General features: G+C 36.0%; 1 protein-coding gene across 1 annotated transcript in view; it reads left to right on the forward strand.

The window, feature by feature from the left end:
• DCC (DCC netrin 1 receptor) overlaps positions 1-20,070 on the forward strand; it is a 1,088,896-nt gene that overhangs the window by 514,115 nt on the left and 554,711 nt on the right. The window contains exon 5 of the mRNA XM_070627604.1: positions 1,399-1,535. Coding sequence (XP_070483705.1) covers positions 1,399-1,535 — 137 coding nt within the window. The remainder of the gene's footprint in view (positions 1-1,398; positions 1,536-20,070) is intronic.

The following is a 20,070-nucleotide window of genomic DNA, read 5'->3' on the forward strand; positions in this document are numbered from 1 at the left end:
TTATTTTTCCTTTTTCTCCCCAAAGTCCCCTGGTACATAGTTGTATATATTTTTTTAGTTGTGGGTCCTTCTAGTTGTGGCATGTGGGATGTTGCCTCAGTGTGGCCTGATGAGCGGTGCCATGTCTGCGCCCAGGATCTGAACCAGCGAAACCCTGGGCTGCCGCAGAGGAGCGTGCAAGCTTAACCACTTGGCCATGGGGCCGGGTCCCCCAACACCATCGATTGAAGAGATTTTCCTTTCTCCATTGTATGTTCTTGGCTCCTTTGTTGAAAATCAGCTGTCCATAGATGTGTGGGTTTATTTCTGGGCTCTCAGTTCTGTTCTATTGATCAGTGTGTCTGTTTTTGTGCCAGTACCATACTATTTTGGTTACTATAGCTTTGCAGTATATTTTGAAATCAGGGAGTGTGGTACCTCCAGCTTTCTTCTTTTTTCTCAGGATTCCTTTGGCTATTTGGGGTCTTTTGGTGTCCCATATAAATTTTAGAATTCTTTGTTCTATTTCTGTGAAAAATGTCATTGGAACTTTAATAGAGATTGCATTCAGTCTGCAGATTGCTTTAGGAAGTGTGGACATTTTAGCTATGTTAATTCTTCTGATGCAAGAACACAGAATATCTTTCCATTTCTTTGTGTCTTCTTCAATTTCTTTCAACAATGTTTTATAGTTTTCAGCGTACAGATCAGAAGGTAAACTCTTAATAGAATGAAACGCTTAGTCTTTTTGATTAAATGGATTTCACTTAAGAAATTAATTTCATCGATTTTGAGGTCTGCTGTGCTTTTTAACATTTATTTTCTATGATGAGATAGGTTCATAGACAATAAATAAATCTCTAAATTTTGTCTACCTTAAATATTTATTTATATAACAACAATACATGCTATGATACTACAATACTTCTGAGAATATTAAAGCATGCCAGAAATCTGGTTGCAGCTTCACCATGTCAAGATGTGTTCTCTGAATATAGCCAGGCATTCTTGGTCCAGTATAAAATGTAGCTTTGTCCAAAGATTACTAAATTATGCGTCAGGATAGAGGACATCGATGTCCACTGTGGGGAATCATTTCTCTGGACCTTGCAGTCCTCAAATCCAAAATGAGAGAATTGGACCAGATTATCTCAAAGTTTCTTTTCAGTAGTAATGTTAGTTCCAAATTTAATCTACTTCATTTCTTTTATCACTGCACACAACCTTCCAATGGGAGTGGTTTACTGTGAATGAATTTTTTGATCAATAAATGTGACGTTATCAAGCCCCTATGAAATAGAGTTTCTTTCCAATTTTATAAATAGAGCTTTTCTGGAGTTCATTTAAACCTCTGAGTACCTTTTCTGATATACGTATATTTAATCTATTCTCTAATTTCATATGCTTTATGTCTTACAGGTCCAAAAAGTATTCTTTATTGGGTGGAAGCAACTTGCTTATCTCCAATGTGACAGATGATGACAGTGGAACTTACACCTGTGTGGTCACATACAAAAATGAGAATATTAGTGCCTCCGCAGAGCTCACAGTCTTGGGTAAGTTAATGGCTCAAGATGAGTTTACTCTGTACCCTTCAAAATATATTACTGTCACACTTTTAAATTCTTATCACTGAATTGCTTCCTATGTTTATTAGTGTGAAATTGTGAAGTCCCAATACTCCACACATATCCTTGCTCTACTTTGATTAATTGCATAGAGGTTAAATGCAGTGTTTGAGTACTTGCTTGCTGATTACAATCTAAATATATCACTTTTTAATTATTCCACTGATACAACAAAACCTATCAAAAATTATTACTTAAGAAATGTGTTAACAAATGAGAGGTTCCAAAATATCCAGGGAAAATAAATGAAGAAATGAATGAGAAAAATGGTGTAAAAAATATGCACTTGAGTGGAAAACTCAGACGTCATTTGAGATGACAGGGTCTCTGACATTAAATTCAGATGTGTTGATAAGATTGTTTTGTTAATATGGAAACGCTATAGATGTTATGTTGAAAGTGAACCATCAAAATCAAAAACATGTAAAGAAAACTTTCAGGGCAAGAATCTAAAGAAATGTAAGGGGCATAGTTGGGTCCTTCTTATTCAGATAGGCAGAGTCCCTGCGTATTGCAAATTAATAACAATTAAAAATTCAGGTACTGAAACAAACAAATTTCATCATCTACTCCTGAGTTCTTTTAGCCAGTTTCATTTGAATTATGTAGTTTGGAGAAAATAACATTTGAATTTCAATTTCTTTCTCCTTTGGCAACAACAAAAAATTATTTACTGGTCTCTGGACTTTTTCCTCTGGAATAAATCTTTTTACTTTTTAAGGAGTTCAGGAAAAATCCTAGGCTCTGTAAACGTTATACAGTAGAATGAAAAGGTATGGTATGCTGATCATATCTGCTAACCTATATCGTAACATTGTTATGCTATCCATTTTACTTTTTGGCTTTAAAGTTTATTCAGAAAATGCTTTTGCCTACAGACAGGGTAATAACAGATATGATGGGTGAGGAAATGGAGTTTTTTGTTCTTTGATAAAACCATAAATATTAAACTAAGAATGAACTTTAGTTCTTTGGTTTTAGAGGTAGCATTATTCCAACTAACATATCGGCTGTTTTTAGAATGGCAACAATTTAATTTCCTCTTACTTTATATGGAAGTTTTTCGGCAAAACAAAGAACTTTCACACTTGTAACATCAAAGTACAGTAACACAGAATGGCTACCGTAGAATTTATCTTGTAATGTGTCATAAGGCAAATGCCGTTATGGACTTAGCTAGAGTTTATGGTGATCATAGGTAAACCTTGTCAACTTAAAAAGCAAATCTGCCTATTTTATCTCAAAATGAGTTTATTTGGGAATAGCCAAAAGAATTGCAATTTGGGATGTCCATGCTATGGCAAACCATAGGCAAATCCAGCAAACAAGGGGAGCTGCTTTTACAGAGAAAAAGGAGGAATAGGGAGGGGCTGTTCTAAACCAAAATCCATTGGGGGAAAGTAACAGTTCATGTCGCAATGCCTTATGGCTGAGCTGTGGTGTTTCTCATCGGCTGGGCTGTTGCCTGGTGGTAAGAGAAATCTTCGTTGAGTAGTAAAGTAGTTCCTCTTGTCCTAGATGCGAGCCTCTGTCTCTTCTGGTTTGGTGTAATTGACATGTGTGACAGGGTATGAGAGCTCCCCATACAGGCCTTCCTGACTCCAATTTAGTTGTAGCTTCTTTTATTAAATTCCACAAATGAGGTTAGATTTTATATCAAATTAATGCACAATAGTTCGACTTTGATGCTTCATTAATATCTAAACCAAATGTATATAAATTCTGATTTCTGAGGATAAACTAATTAGCCAAGAAATACATCTATGGATGTACATTATGCACACATATTGACATTCATGTCATCTTCTTCTGTGTGTTCTTGTGCACATGTGTATGTTCTCTAATTCTTTATTGTTAAGTAGTATCTTGTATCCATTTTTTATTAAAAAACAAACAAACACTGAGCTGATTATTCTTATATATCTTTGTCATTTATTTGCTTATATCTTAAGGAAAAGTATCTCAGAAATGTTTAGGGGCCGGCCCTGTGGCCGAGTGGTTAGTTTGTGTGCTCTGCTTTGGCTGCCCATGGTTTCACTGGTTTGGATCCCAGGTGCAGACGTGACACCACTCATCAGGCTGTGCTGAGGTAGCATTCCATATAGCACAACCAGAAGGACCTATAAATAGAATATACAACTATGTACTGCGGGGCTTTGGGGAGAAGAAAAATAAGGGAAAAAAAGAAGGTTGGCAAGAGTTGTTAGCTCAGGTGCCAATCTTTAAAAAAAAAAAAGAATGTTTATACTCTCACCAGCAGTGCAAGAATTTGCTCCTCACCAAAAGAGTACCTTCTTCTCAACCCCTCAGTATATGTCTAATAATTTTGTAAAATGGAGTCTCGTTCTAATTTGCATCCCTATTAAATTCAGATTTCTTTTTATAGTTTTACTGGACATTTGCATTTTATATTTTATGAGTTGGCTATCAATCTTTTTCGGCCTGTATACATTTTTTGAAAAAAAATCTTAATTTTGCTGATTTGCAGGAACTTGTTTTGTTTTGTTGTTTTGAGGAAGATTAGCCCTGAGGTAACTACTGCCAGTCCTCCTCTTTTTGCTGAGGAAACCTGGCCCTGAGCTAACATCCGTGCCCATCTTCCTCTACTTTATACGTGGGACGCCTACCACAGCATGGTGTGCCAAGCAGAGACATGTCCACACCTGGGATCCGAACTGGCAAACCCCGGGCTGCAGAGAAGCAGAGCATGTGAACTTACCTGCTGCGCCACCGGGCCAGCCCCCTGCAGGAACTTTTTATATAGGAAGAATAGTAACTATGCTGTGTATGCTCTGTGTGTTTATTTTGCTGTTGCTGCTGCTGTTTTTGTTTTATATTTTGTATAGGGTGCTTAGTCTTTTTCTTTATGCTTGCGGGCCTTGTTGCCATTAGATTTAACATTTTTCCTCTAAATGGACCACCCTACCCTATTTTAAAAAATCTGGATGTAGATTACATGTTGGGAATGTGGTGAATTAGAATCATTATTAATTTTTAAAACTAGATACAGCTGTATTTAATCTTGGGTCTTATTTATTTTTAGGGAATCTTCTTGGTAACAGGGTATACATTTTAAATGTTTCCCAAAGACCTAGTGTGATTTATAACCATTGTAGAAGGCATGATTTAATTTAGGAGGTTGTTGTAATACTGTTTTAATTATTCTACCCAGGCTTTAAAATGAATGCTGCTATAATAAAATCTTTGATATAGTCTTTGACTATTCTGTTATAAAGTTCAGTTCATCCTGCTCCACTGAACTTGTATGGGAAATAGAATTTCTTCCTTTTTTTTAAAGTGGAAGATGGGGAGAAAAAAACTATATTACCAGTATTATTCAAATTTTGTTTTCATCATTTTTAAGAATTTAAGCATAATTTAAATTCTTCATAAGATAAAATCCCACAAGAAATCCAAGCTTGTGCTTATAAACTTTAATCATGCATTTTATTAGACGCTTGTTTTGCCTTTCAACTCGTGGCTCTTTCTTGCACTTAGACCGGCTTTAAATGTGAACCTGCGTGAACTAGCAGTCTTTCCAAGTAGGATATCATTTTACATACAACAAGATGAAGAGATATGCTGTGTTCTGCCGCAAGAGTTTCGGAGTTAATATACATTAAATGTAACTTAAAGCATTTACATTATAAACTGAAAATGAAAGTGCCATAATAATTAAACCTCTTCTAGAAATCTATATTAGATAAGACTAAGGACAGCCTTGTCTAAAATAAATATAACAAATAAATTTATGGATCTATTTATAATAACCATCTACGTTAACATTTCTAACCTATTAGAATAACCATCAATATAGTCTTGGTGGACATATTTCTACTACATGAAAAACAGCACTAGGTTCTGGGAAGGCTACGAACAGGTTTGAAGTCTGACTTTAATGTGCTTGCAGTATAGTTACAAATTCACACAATCAAATACCCTAAAGCCTGCTGACTAAGATTTTGTCCATTTGCACATAAACGTGGAATCTGTGAAGACATGACAAGTTGATAGTCTCCCTTCTCATAAAAGACAGAGCCTAAAGCAGTGCTGGCCGGAGAAGTCCCGAAGGGGAGGATGCAGAGGGAGGCTCTCTGAATACTGTTGCCAGCTTATATTTTCTTTATCACTAGTGTCGTGATTATTTTTTTCAACTCCAGTTTTTCAAAAAGAACTAAAGAATGGTATTCTGTCCATTCTTGTTTTCAAAATGTTCAGCTTTCTAGCTGGAGAATTATAATCACCACTTGTGAACAGATATCCATTCTTTCCTCCATCTACCTATCTCCACCATCATATACACACCTCTATACACAGCAAGGCAACCCTTAATAAACGTGCATGAGATTTGCCACTGCCTCAGGTCTAGATTGAATCATTGTCTGAATCAATGCAGAAATGCATGCTTAAAAAAGGTATTTGATCATTAACCAAGGCAGTGTTCGACCTTGGACAAACCCTGTACACTATCCATACACACACAGAAGGAGATGGGTGAAAGTTCACCGTTCAATAAAAGCCTTCGGGTCTAACATCAGTGAGAATATGAAAATACTTTGATTTCCTCAACTGTTTACCTTATCAACATTCTAGAGAAACGTTGGCTAGAATTGGCATAAATTGGCTTTATAGGACACAGATAAATCTGCTAGTTCAGTCCTTTGCACATAACTGAAAACTTGAAACCAAATCTGAGTTTGCCGTATCCTCCACCCAATGAGTGGCTCATGTCACTTCATGTGGTGTTTTAACTTATGCTTCTGCCAAGTAAACTCCTCTGAAAAGAAGTCCTTTCAGGCAAGTATTACCCCTTCTCGAGACTGCTCCTTAAGTGACAGGGATCCATGGGTCACCCTCCAGGAATGTGTTCAGAAGGGCTCTCTCTACTGACCTGAACATGTCTGCCTAACACAGATATGTTCTTTAAGCCTCATGGTAGTGGATTCAGAATATGAAACTATATTTTAATATATATCCAAATATAATATACATCATGTGTATGTATATACACAAAACACTTATTCTTTAATTCTAAGAAAATGTCTCTTCAAAATCCATTCTTTCAAATGCGTATGGTTATCTCAACCATTAAATAATGTTCTGATTCTGCAAATAGTTAGAAAATATACCAAGCTATTCAGAAAGTTTTAGAAAAATCATTTTAAAAGTGAGTTAAGAAGCTAGCAGACTAAGATACATGGGTAAGTTAAAAACCTCTCTTAAAAACTATCATTTTGTAATGTAGTGGGATGGAAAAGTCCATATTAGCTCACTTTCTTCTGAAAATCCTTTTTAATAATAAAAAAGAGGGCTGGCTATATAGTGAGCTAAACAATTACAGTTTCTAGTCTGAGACACAAAACTGAACCACAGCATTAGCACCAAAGCAGCAGTGACAGTTGAGTGCCTCTTGTGTACTCTGCCAAATACTCTTGGGCAGAGGAAGACACGGATGACATAGATCCAGACCTCAAAGACTAGTTAGCAAACAGACAAGAAGTAGGCAGTTACTAAGACAGCCAAGGAACAGTTGAGAAAGAGGGAGCTGAGGCCCCTAAATCAAGAGTTCAACAAAGAGGAGAGAATAGGAGTTGGGGGGTTGGGTAGTGGGTTGGAGGGAGAACATTCTGGGCAGAGGGAAGAAAGTGGGCAAAAGTTTGGAGATAAGCCAGAGATGGGGAAGGGGAAGTGATGCGATGTAATTGAAGATTGCAGGCACAAAGGAACTCTGATGGTAGAACAGAAAAGTGGTATAGATGCTGAATATTTTGCTAATGTAATTAGATTTTTGTCTTAAGGGTAATAGAAAGACAAGGAAAGATTTTTGAGTTGTGGCTCACTGGCTGTTTCATCTTGGCAGGTTATCTAACTCTCTAATCTTTAATTCCTCCATTTGTAAAGCATGATAATTACTTCCTCACAGGATTTGGTGACTGGTAGGTGGTGAGATTTGGGAGAGAAGGATTCCAGAATAGCAAGGCACAGCTTTGGGTGCTCTGGGAAATAAAGAAATATAGGATGCTAATCTAGTACTCATGAGAAGACTACAGCCTAGTTGCAAAGATTAAGCAAAACCAAAATGAAAAAAAAATGCCAGGAATATTAAAACATCTCTTGCATTCTCTCTATATCCAATTTTCCTCGACTCTAAAATATACATAGCAACATTGCTATGTAGCAACTTAAAAACAGATGCCATGTCTTGTTCATCTTGGCCAAGCAAACCCTTGGTTTGTTCTCTGGTTCATCTGAGTTTTAAACATAAGAAATACAATAGTGTGGGCATCATGCACAAGTTGTGTAACTTTCTATCAAAATATTTTATAAGCTCTCTATTGCAATTCATGTTTTTTTCATAGACCACTGTATAGACTGAATTGCTTCCCCCACAAATTCATATGTTGAAGAATTAATACCCAGTTGACTGTTTTTGGTGATAGGACCTTTAAGGAGGTAATTAAGGTTAAATGAGGTCATAAGGGTGGGGCTCTGATCCAATAGGAATGGTCCTTATAAGAAGAGGAAGTTGGATCAGAGCACTCTCTCTCAGCTCAAGCCCACACAACACAGGACACCTGAGGACCCAGAGAGAAGGGGCCAACTGCAATCCAAGGAGAGATGTCTCACCACAAACCAACCCTGCTGGCATCTTGATCTTAGACTCCTAGCCTCCAGAACTGTGAAAAAAATAAATTTATGTTGTCTAAGCCACCCAGCCTGTGGTATTTTCTTATGGGAGCCTGAGCAGACTCATATAACCAGAGAAAGAGTAGTTGTTCTATGCATTATACTATTAAAAAGATTCTTGATCAGTTTTATAGAGACATGGGTAACAATAGAGATGTATATTACCATCATTTCTTACATATTGTTAGTACTGACCACTTTAAATTTCCAGGTGTGTGAAAAAAATGTCCCCTCTACAATAGCAACGAATCAAAACAATTTATCCGTTTATATACTAGGTTATATATAGTTCTAAGATCCTTACAAATTTAATGTTCCTTTGTCTTTTTTTTTCCTTCAATATCATCATCATCATCATTTAGCAGTTTCTAAGTATAAGGTACTATTTACATTTTAGATCCTATAACTTTAAATTATCTCTACCAATTTTAATAGTAAATATTAAGTATGAAGAAATTGTTTATTCTTTTCTAAATCAATTCTGAGATAGATTCAATTTACTACAACAAGCATGTAAATGTTCACACCCCATCAACTCTCAGAGGTGTCTAGTAATGAAAGGCAGCATGATAATTAAAAATTGATATGGCTTTGGGTCCTTTTATTTTTTTGCATATGCTTTAGTTTTGTAATTTTTTACAGAAATATGTGATGATAGTTGCTACTTTCTGAGCATGTATAATTGGCCAAGTAGGAAATTGACCCATCCATCTGTGTGAAGAGTAAGTGGCATATCCACCTCCCATTAAGGTGTTCAATCACCTCCTTTATAACCTTGCTGGTGGATCACCCATGTTGGGTTTTAAGCTTAGCTTTTTAGCCATAAATGGAAAATAGTTATCATAAAATATATTAATTAAGATAATATTTATCCTTCTATTACAATATGTAACTCTTTGAATGGAGATCCCTTGGATTTACAACATCCCTGCTTCTGCTTAAGTAGCAGTCCTTAAATTTCATACCTTTCTGTAATTGGCCTTTATTAGCAGTGACCTCCCTCACCCATAGGCATTTAATGATCATAGTCATAAAAGCAATGCCTTAGGTAAGTTTATATTGATTACCCTTCACAAGACAATTGCCAACTGGATCATATTGAAATTAGCTGAGTTTTTTCTTGTAGGGATATGATCCCAAATGCAAGATACAAGTGCATAATATTAGACAGAATTAAAATTTAAAAAATTCAACATCATCTATTAGCTGCTTCTTCCCATCACTGTGTTGATTTCTTATTACAGTTACTTTCCCTAAATGAAATCACAGATATTATAAGAGTATGCAGAAGTTCTATCTAAAACGTTGTCTAGAAGATTCTGTTGAACACATATATGTATTAGGAGAAGAGAAATGGTAAGTTGAGGCTCTTAGTAATAATATGATTTGTTATTACAATCATAATTATACCTGGCTGTGGAAATACTAGTTGGATTAGTGGTAGAATTTATTTATTCATTGCACAAATATTTGTTTGAAGGCCTACCATGTGGACCTCTACTCTCCTTCCCTCTTCCACTGGAGAAAACAATTTCAACAGTGTTTTGCATTTATCCTTGAGATGGTTATAAATCTAATTTTTTTCTTCCTCAGACAGATAAGGAAGGAAGTAGAGGCCCCGGCGGGAAAGGCAGAGGCTATGTACTAATTCAGAGCATTAAAAAGGCAATCTAAGGCTGAGATTTTAATTAGCCCCAACAATCTCAGCAAGGTGAATTGACCATCTGTGGTTTAGAAGGAGAACTGCTGACAGAGGTGGAAGGCTACCCAAAAGGGCTTTCGTGCCAAAGTTGTCCCGAAGTACCAGAACTACACATTATCCCAGAAGGAGTTTGACTGTGTGATAAGACTAAAACTAAATTAGACAGGAGTTTTAATCAAAGTTAACAAGAGTTAGCATCAGTTATGCTTGCTAATCGTCAAAGACTAGGGAGCAAAGCATGACATTTCCTTATGTACTTTCTAAGGATTTTTTTTATCTGATCTATTCTTTAATATATCTAGTTATAATCATTTCAATAGTTTTACATAGTAAGATGTGGGCTCATCTTTAGTATAATCTGGTATATTTGAGCAGGGAACCACCAAAGTATACCTGATAGTCATACACCTGAAATTCATACTATAAGACCAAGTTAGTGGCAGTGTACCTAAGGGCAAAAAGCCCCAACTTGAAAACATAAGTTTAAAATGTGGAGCTTCTATCTATACATTGGTTGATTTATTTATTCACTCATTCAGCAAATGTGTGTTGAAAATGCAATAATTTTCTTGCCAATTTTTTTTCTTGGAAAAACAGCTTTACTGAGATATGATTCACATAATTTACATACCATACAATTTGCATTTAAAGTGTATAATTTAATGGTTTTCAGTATAATCACAGATGTGTACAACCATATCTGACCACAATCAATTTTAGAACATGTTCATCACTTCGAAAAAGAAACCCTGCACCCTTTAGCTACCACTCCCCTCCCCTTCTGTTCTCCCTCCTCCTGCCTACCCCCAGCCCTAAGACCAATCTGCTTCCTGTCTTTGTAGATTTTCCTATGCTGGCCATTTCATATGAATGGAATCATAGAATATGTTGTGTTTTGTGACTGATTTCTTTAACTTAGCTAATGTTCTCAAGGTTCATCCTTGTTGTAGTATATATCAGTACTTCATTACTTCTTATGGCTGAATAATATTCCATGGTGTAGATATACCACGTTTTATTTATCCATTCATTAGTTGATGGGCATTTGGATCGTCTCTGGCTAAGCCTATTATGAATAATTCTGGATAAGTATTTGTGTAACATATGTTTTCAATTCTCTTGGGTATATGCCTAGGAGTGGAATTGCTGAGTCATAAGGTAACTCTATTTTTAACCATTTGAGGAACTACCAGACTGTTTTCCAAAGCGACTACAGCATTTTACGTTCCCACCGGCAATGTATGAGTATTTCTGTTTTTCTACGTCCTTACCAACACTTGTTATTAGGTAACTTTTTTGTTCTAGCCAGCCTACTGGGTGTGAGATGGTATCTCATTGTGGGGTCAATTTGCATTTCTCTGATGACTAATAATGTCAAGTCTCTTTTCAATTTACATATTGGCTATTTGTATAGCATTTCTTGAAGAAATGTATATCCAGATGCTTTGCTCATTTTTTATTTGGGTTATTTGTCTTTTTTATTATTGAATTGTAATGGCTTTTTATAGGCTTATGTGTGTGGGCTGAGGTATACCACTTTCACAGGAACAGCTTAAATGGAACACTGCACAGAGGAACTGCTAAGGGCAGCATGAGGTCATTGGCTACCTGGATGAAAATGTCCAAGGTCACAAAGGTTGATCTTTTGTGCTTTGCTGTTCTCTTAAACTGACACTGTGTCATATATGCATACTGTTTGCTCGTTGATCATTAGATCTGGCACTATGTGCGCCCATGCAACAACCATCTCCCTTCCCTGTGCTTCCATAATTTCTGGTTAATTCCATTATTAACACTTAAAACATTGGTTGGCAATTTTCATAGAAATTCATATGGCGAGTTGTAATCACATATAAGCCAAGTTGGTTTCTCAAAAGGAGGGGTGGTATCTTAGTCATTTTCATGTCTCCATTATCTTGCAGACCAGTTGACATGAATTAAGCATTTAAGAATGTGTAAGAAATGCATATTTTTCTCTGTCCGAATTAAATTTGTTTTCTCATCGTGAATGTTGCATTTCGGTATAAGAAAAACAATCGTCTCATTCATTTAATCCTTGTGACAAAAAAAATCATTGTACACAAGCCTCAGGCTCTGAGTCTTCTTTCTCCTTTTATTCACATTTCTGTTGCTCAGAAAATCTGTTCCTATGCATGAAGTTTTAACTGCACTATGATTAAGACATGACAAAACGTTCTAAATTGCAATTGAAGTACTTTAGTAGTTACTCCTTGTGAAACACATTTTGAGTACAAGTTCAATATGAACAAAATGGGCAAAATTAAAGATATAGGAACTAGACAATTGAGTGAGACATCAAGTAAAGACGAAAGCTGAACATTATCATTTACCAACATTCTACAAACTATATTTTTATTATCAGATACTCCTAATAAAAATGGAAAAACACAAAACAAGACAAGACAAAACAAAACAAAAAACCCTCTGTGGTTACCTCAACTTGGGAAATATTGTTTCAAACAAAGTTAAATTAAACAGGTACATACTACAGGATTTCTCAGAATTCCAACAGGCTACTGTTTGGGAAATGCTGTGTGCAGTTAGCAAATGCTATAGAGTTCATTTTTTGGGTTTTTTTTTTTTTATTTGGAGATTGAAGAAGTGCTACAGATGAAGAATCTCCTATCATCAGCAGTAAAGCTGCACTAATTTGGCTTATATGTAATTGCAACTTACTGTATACATTTCTATGGAAACTGCCTACCCAATTAAAAGGGGATTTTTAGCATGGTTAATGGGTGTAGCCACTTTTCTTTATTCTTGCAGTTCAGACCCGTTATACATTCTGTGAGAAGCAACATGATGCCATTTTAATCACAGCCCAGTGCTTCCCTCCTGCTAAGAAAAATAACTGTGATATGTGTGAGTTTACATCCACCACTTCTTTAGAGGACCAGCAAAGAAAATAATTAGCCCAAGTGATGACATTACATAATTCAATTTTCCCTTGATATGTTCTTACTGACATTCAAAAAGTAGTTAGTGAATCCAACTGCCGAATGCTCAGTAATAACATTTTATCACCAATTTCCAGTGCTTGAAAACAAAAGAAATTTCAAATGAGCTGGGGGATTGTGTGGTTGGTGTGTGTGTGTGATTCTTAAAGGATGGTTAGCCAGAGAGAAGTGGGGATTGTGCAAGTCATATTGTGTCTCTCCTTTAGAATAATAATTTAGCTTGCGAAGTACCTCGGGAATGAAGACTATACAGGATCATTAAGTAGATACGTGCGGGAAGGTAGAGTGAGAGGAGAGACATTTTACTTGCTTGATTTTTAAAACAATAAAATAATAATAAATGAAATTCTGGCCTCAGCAGAAGGCAAGAATAAAGAAGTTTTTCTCCTCATTCCTTCTTCACTCCCTTCTGTGTAAAAAGAGGAGTAAGTTAGTTCTCATTTTTCACTTCCACTGCAAACTGCTTGGTCTTCTTTGTTTTGGCTGAATACTCTATGCTCATCAGTATCTCCCCTAAAATCTGGAGCATTTATGTGACTATGACTCTCATCTTTCATTCTACCCACACCTCCTGCTTTCACCATCTTGCTCCTCTCTCCACTCCTCCAACCTACTCCAGTTTACACTTGAGGGTGACTGGGCAAAAGGCCATTAACACATCCCTCAATCTCTAAGCGTTACCTGTGCAATGGGCCAGGGACACCTAGCCTGAAGAGCTATTATGAAGATTAGACCAAGTGAAGTACTAGGTGTTCAGTGCAGCTCGAGGACAGTGCCTGGAGTAGAGCAGATTCTCCACAGGTGGCATTGTTATCATTATTGTTATTAACAACAGGTATCTGCTTTCAGATACCTTCTCTTTCCAGACGCTTTCCCTTTCGTTACTCAGACTCAAACTAGCAAATCTCATTCAGATCTTGTTTCATAGGTTAGACAGCTCTTGCCATCTTGACATTTCAGGGAAACTCAAGGAGGAGAAAGCAACTGTGATAAAAAAGCACACTAGGGTGACTCTGAGAGTGGTAGAACTTAAGCAAGGCAGTACAATTTATCACAACATATAGCATCACTGAACCAAAGTTGTGCAAGTGGGCATTAGAACAATATAGTGGGAGAAGGTGAATAAGCTTTGCTGGTTTGGGTGGGCTGTATAGTCTGGTGATTTGGGCATGAACCATGGCCTGGTGAAGATAAGGTATTAACTATTATCTATTATTATTTAAAAAAATAATTTGCACTAAAACTATTACAGGCTTTCTTGAGGGACCTTAAGAAGTGTGCTACCATTATTCACACTTTACTAAAGACTAGGAGAAATGTCAATCTTGTAAATTATTAAGAAAATCACCCAGAAAATATGTATTCACAGTTAAGTTAGCTTCGGATAAGAAGGAATATTTATAATTCATGTACATAATACATGTGAAAACTGTCAAAATAAATAAATAGAGTTTGGGTTAATGAATATGGCTTCAGTGTTGCAATATATTAAACCTAGTCATCAGCTTTGAGCCCTCTTTTCCCTGTCCCCTACATTAAATCCATAACAGTTCAACCTCCAGAATGTTTCTTTTTTTCTCAAAGATTGGCACCTGAGCTAACATCTCTTGCCAATCTTCTTTTTCTTTTTCTTCTTCTCCCCAAAGCCCCCCCCAAGTACATAGTTGTATATTCTAGTTGTAGGTCCCTCTGGTTGTGTTACATGGGATGCCTCCTTAGCATTACTTGATGAGTGGTGGCATGTTTGCACCCGGGATCTGAACTAGTGAAACCCTGGGCCGCCTAAGCGGAGCGCAGGAACTTAACCGCTTGACCACAGGGCCTGCCCCCAGAATGTATTTATAATCTATCCACTTCTCTCCATCCTGACTTCCCTCACCCTGAACCCAACTACTCTTAACTGTTACTTGGACCAGATCTACAACTTCCTAGCTGGTCTCTTTTCCAGTCCTGCCTTTCCGTAGCCCATTTTCTGAATGATGTTGTTAACAGGTTAATCAGAACACAGAATCCCACTTCTAGAAATTAAATCTGAAGATCCTTCCATTTTGCTTAGACTAAACTGAAAACGCCTACCACATCCCACAAACCATGCTGGGACTTAGCTTGTGCTTACCTTTCTAACGTCATCATGTTCTACCTCCTATTCATTAGGCTCCACCAATGCTGGCCTCCTGCCTTGTCTTTGACCAAACCAAACAATTTCCAGTCTCAAATCATTTCTTTGGGCAGTTCCCATATCTGGAATTCTCTTCCCTCCATTCAGATCCTATCACAAACACTACCTTCCTATGGGGTTTGTCCTGTCCATTCTGACTAAATCAGCCTCTCCCGGTTACTCTGTCCCACCATCCTTTTATTTTTCCTTTGTAGTACTTACCACAATCTGTTATAATCTACGTACTCATTCACTGTTTCTGGCCCCCTCAGTGAAATGTTAACTCCACCAGAGTAGAGTCCTTATGTGTTTTGTTCACTATGATGTCTCCAGAAACAAACAAACAAATGAACCTGTTGAATTAATGACATGTTGCCATCATTATCTGCATTGATATTCTCATAGACTACATTTATCGGGCACTCATTATGTGCCAGACATTGTGCACAGTGCCTTGCCTTCTCATTTAATGCCTTAAAAATCTATTGGGGGGGGGGGCCTATTTTTATCTCCATTTTAAAGTGGAGGAAATTGAGGCTCATCATCATTACTATTGTCGTCGTCATTGTCATCATCATCATTATCATTTCAGGAAGCAAAATTAGAATTGGTATTGTCTACCTTTCTCATACAGTGGTGAGAGGAAGGAATAGGGCTCTGAGATGTAGAAAAGCCCATCAAGACAATCCGAATGAGCTGGTCAGACAGGTGGATCATCATGGGTTGTTTCTGGCAAGCATAAAACAGATGAAAGTCATGGAAGCTGTGTAATTCTCAAAGTTTGGTCTGCAGGCCAGCAGCATTGGCATCACTTGTGAGCCTGTTAGAAATGCAAATGCACTGGCCTTTCCCTGGTCTACTGGATGAGAATGTCTAGGGTTGGCGCTAGGAAACTGAGTCTTAATAAGCCTTTCAGGTTATTCTTAACCCCTGCTTTAGGAAAAGGAAGGCCAATCTGGCAGTTAGCAAAGAAAGAGGATACTAAGAAGAGTAAGCCAAAACATTCATATTCAAAAACCAAAATGAACAAATAAAAGTAGGGTTAGCAGGCCATGTACAAAGACATGGACCTGTTGTTAAAATTGGAGTATAATTTTAAATATTAAAGCTGGTCATAACAGTCTAGTTAGAGAACAGGGTGGAAAGTGAGAATAGAGTTAGACAGCATGCAGGTAGACTTGGTCTTTTCACTGGTAGCATTTGCTCAAGTTCTGGATATTCCCCTCTGGTATACAGAATTAGTATCAGAGCACGAGGTTGGACCAAACCAAAAGCAGAATTAAAAAATCCTGCACTGTGGCTCCAGTTGTAGCAACTGGAAGAATGGGGGCCTGGGGAGGAAGGTGGGCCATTACGACTGCACTGACACAGATCTGTAAGTTTGCAGATGACTCTGAAGCTGTTGCAACTGGTGAGATGGATGGGTCCTGCAAGAACATTTTGTAATGCTGTGTGAATAGGCAAAATAATACTGGATAAATTTCAGCTGTGGAAAGTATATGGCAATGTATCTGGGGAAATATAATCCAAAGTATGCTGATAAAATGAATTACTCTCTCTGTTATTACTTGTGTCTAAAAAAAAGATACCTGAATTTATGTCAACTGTCTCTCGAAGACAGTCCATTAGAGTGGCAGTTCAACCAAATGCCAGAGATAAACATGATAAAATTGAAAAAACAATATTATATAATTTTGTTATATCTTTGAACAGAACTAATAATGTTCTCATACTTGGAGTAGAGGTCATAGTTCTATTCAGTACATTCCATTAAGGCCATAAAGCAGTTAGAAAAGACTAATCAAAATGATCAAAAGAACGAAATAGCAAGACCAGGAGAAGTTTTTAGTTCAGAAAAATGATGGGTGAAAAGGGACACAATCAAATTCATGTCCATGAAGGATATTAGTGAGTGAAGTGTGGACATGTTCAACAAATTCAAGAATACTACACCTAGGAGAACCCTCTTGAAGCTTGAAGGTAATTTTAGGACAAAAAAAAAGTATAGAATTTCTTTATATACCTGGTGGTAAATTTATTGATGTTTTTTCCCATAATACAGTTCACAAACTAGAAAGATAATAAGGAACACAAATAACTATTTATGTATGGAAGATAAGATTCAAAATGATTTATAAAAGGGAAGCTCTAGATTATTCTGTGTATGTTTAAAAAAAAAACATTATTCAGGGAAGTATCCACAATTATGCATCCTAATGAAAAACAAATACAGAAATTGATGACTTATGTAGTATTATAGTTTTTAAATATTATTAACATATATGTATACATATATCATATATATGTGCACACACATATATGCATATACATGTAAAAATTTATATTTGCTTTCATTTAAAATAAAATTTGTATTGTCTTTATGAGAGAAGCATGTACACATTAATTATAGACTAGTTATAGACTAGTTATGGTTACAATTATAGACTAGTTAATTATAGTCTATATTTGAAAATACAGACTAGTAGACCAAAAAATCACACACAGCTTCATATTATCCAAAGATAACTTTTAATGTTTTACTGTACTATTTTCTCTATATGTTTATAATTTTCTTTTATCTGATTTTTAAAAGTATTTCTTGCCTCTAGGATTTTGCCACTAAGATGGCAAAATTGATTTAAGAAGGCATTTCTTTAATCTTAATATGAAAATACTAATATTTGGTGAAATTCAGTTTACTAGTATATAAAATTCTTGCTGTATATTCAAAGCGAATTTAGACTATGGACATTCTGTTTTCTTTCTAAATCTTGCTTTAGTATTCAAGTTATTACACTCATCAAATTAAGTAATTATCTAATTCTACATTATTTCTATAAACACCCCATTTTATTTCTGATGTCTTTTAATAGTATCCTGTTTGTAAAGACTGTTTTTTAATATCATGCAGGTGCCTCCTGTGTTGTTCATATATACCCAGTTTGAAATACTTTACCTTTTCCAAGGAGGGTTTCACTTATCCATATTTATTTTCACACACAATTTAAACTATTGTCATGAGATATTTGAAACAGAGTCTGAATTTTAATATTTATGCTCTTCACTAGCTATATTAGAAAGCCATATGAAGATTTAAATTAGATTACGGATGAAAACACTTGGTATAATGCCTGGCACAGAGTAAGCACTGACATTATTATTATTGTTGGGATTATTTCCTCTGTCTTATTTGATACCTCTGGCTTTTATTTTAATGTCATTTTGGTATTTTCTTTGTTTAAATCCTCTACTGTGTAGTTTTTTTGGTTTTAATTTTTGTAGTGGCTCAGAAGATAGACACACTATTACAAAATTTACAGGTAATTAACCAAATTGATAAAAATAGTTACATAATTCTATACTTCCAAAATATGAAAGCCTGATGGAAAATTTAAAATGCCATTATTTCTGCTGCTTCTTCCTCCTTTAGAGCTCATTGATATTAGTATTTTGGTGCTACACAAATTTCATTTATCTAAAATTGTTTCGGATATTTGCCTTTGATTTTTCATTCTATCTGCTAAAATAATTCTGCATACTTAATTATGTCCATGTAAGCATTTTAGTTGTTAGCTGGCAGAAGTAGAAGGTGACATGTGGAGACAATTACTGATGTTTAGTGAAATATATGGAAAGCCTAGCTGAGAGTTCATGAACAAACAGTAAAAATGTTTTACAATCTCTATGTTTATACCATTATGCTCCTTTAATTGATGTGTGAAAACATTTTCTACATCACTTACATAGGACCCATATATATATAAATTTAAGTACTTTAAGAAAGGAATGAATGTTTCTTATTTATTTTTATTTAAGTTTTTCTGAAAAACTGAGAGGGACTTTATGATGTTATTGGTAATTTTTTAAAGGACTAGGAAGTGATGGTTTATGAGAATATCAAAGTTTGGCAACAAATCTGGGTTTTAAATACTAGTAAGAAAAGCATCATTCTGGTGAATAGCATTTCCCCATCTCACTTTATACAAGGAATGAGAAAATTTATGGAAGCAAGGATGCTTCCTTGGTAATGTGGATGATTGAAGAACCATATTTGCCTCATCAAGAATGAGAGTAATATTTTGGAAGACTGAGAAGGGACCTAAGGGTGTTAGAAAAGTCTGCAGAATTGTCCATAAGTCATAGGAAGTGACACCTCAATGTCCTGAATTGTGAAAGTCCAAAAGTTAAAGGCAGAATCCCTAAGGACCAGGAGCTTCAACATGGATTCTGCATCCACAACTGGGTGTGTGGTTGCTGCAAATAAAGTTTGAAGCCTAGAGACACTATCTTCGTCTGGAGGAGACCTAGTTTTTCCGTAAGAGTTTACCAAGCAAGAACACATGGAAAGCATTGATAAGTGATAGTGGAGGAGGAGTCAGGGAATCCAATAAAAAAAAGAAAAATTCTATGGCAACGGTGCTTAAAGTGTGGTTTCTGGACCAGCAGCAGCAACATCACCTGGAATATGTTAAAAATACAAAATCTTGCTCTCTACCCCGAACCTACTGAAAAAAGATACTATAGAGGAAAGGGACGAACAATCTGTGTTCCCCTAGGCCATTCTGATACAAAAGAACCACTGAACTGTGGAACAAATTAAGGGCTATTTCATACATGGATCAACAACTCCATCTCACACAGTAGTCACAGAAGGCATCTTGTATGACAGCATAATTTGATATTCATGGTGATAAACTTAAAGAATCCAAGGTTTTGCTTTAGTTGTCTGTTTGTTTTAGTCTAGTCTGTTTAAGAATGCAGATAAATTATGCAATATATCTTAGATAGCTTCTCAGCAACTTTCTTGGGAGCATTTGTCATGGTAAACTCTAGCTATCAAAAACATTTATGTTCCTAGAATACCAAATTTCTCTTCAATGCTGGATAAATATCATATTACCATATTTGTGGTGTATTATTTATAAATGAAAATCACTC

This window comes from Equus przewalskii, chromosome 7 (genome assembly GCF_037783145.1).
Source record: "Equus przewalskii isolate Varuska chromosome 7, EquPr2, whole genome shotgun sequence".
Classification (NCBI taxonomy): domain Eukaryota; kingdom Metazoa; phylum Chordata; class Mammalia; order Perissodactyla; family Equidae; genus Equus; species Equus przewalskii.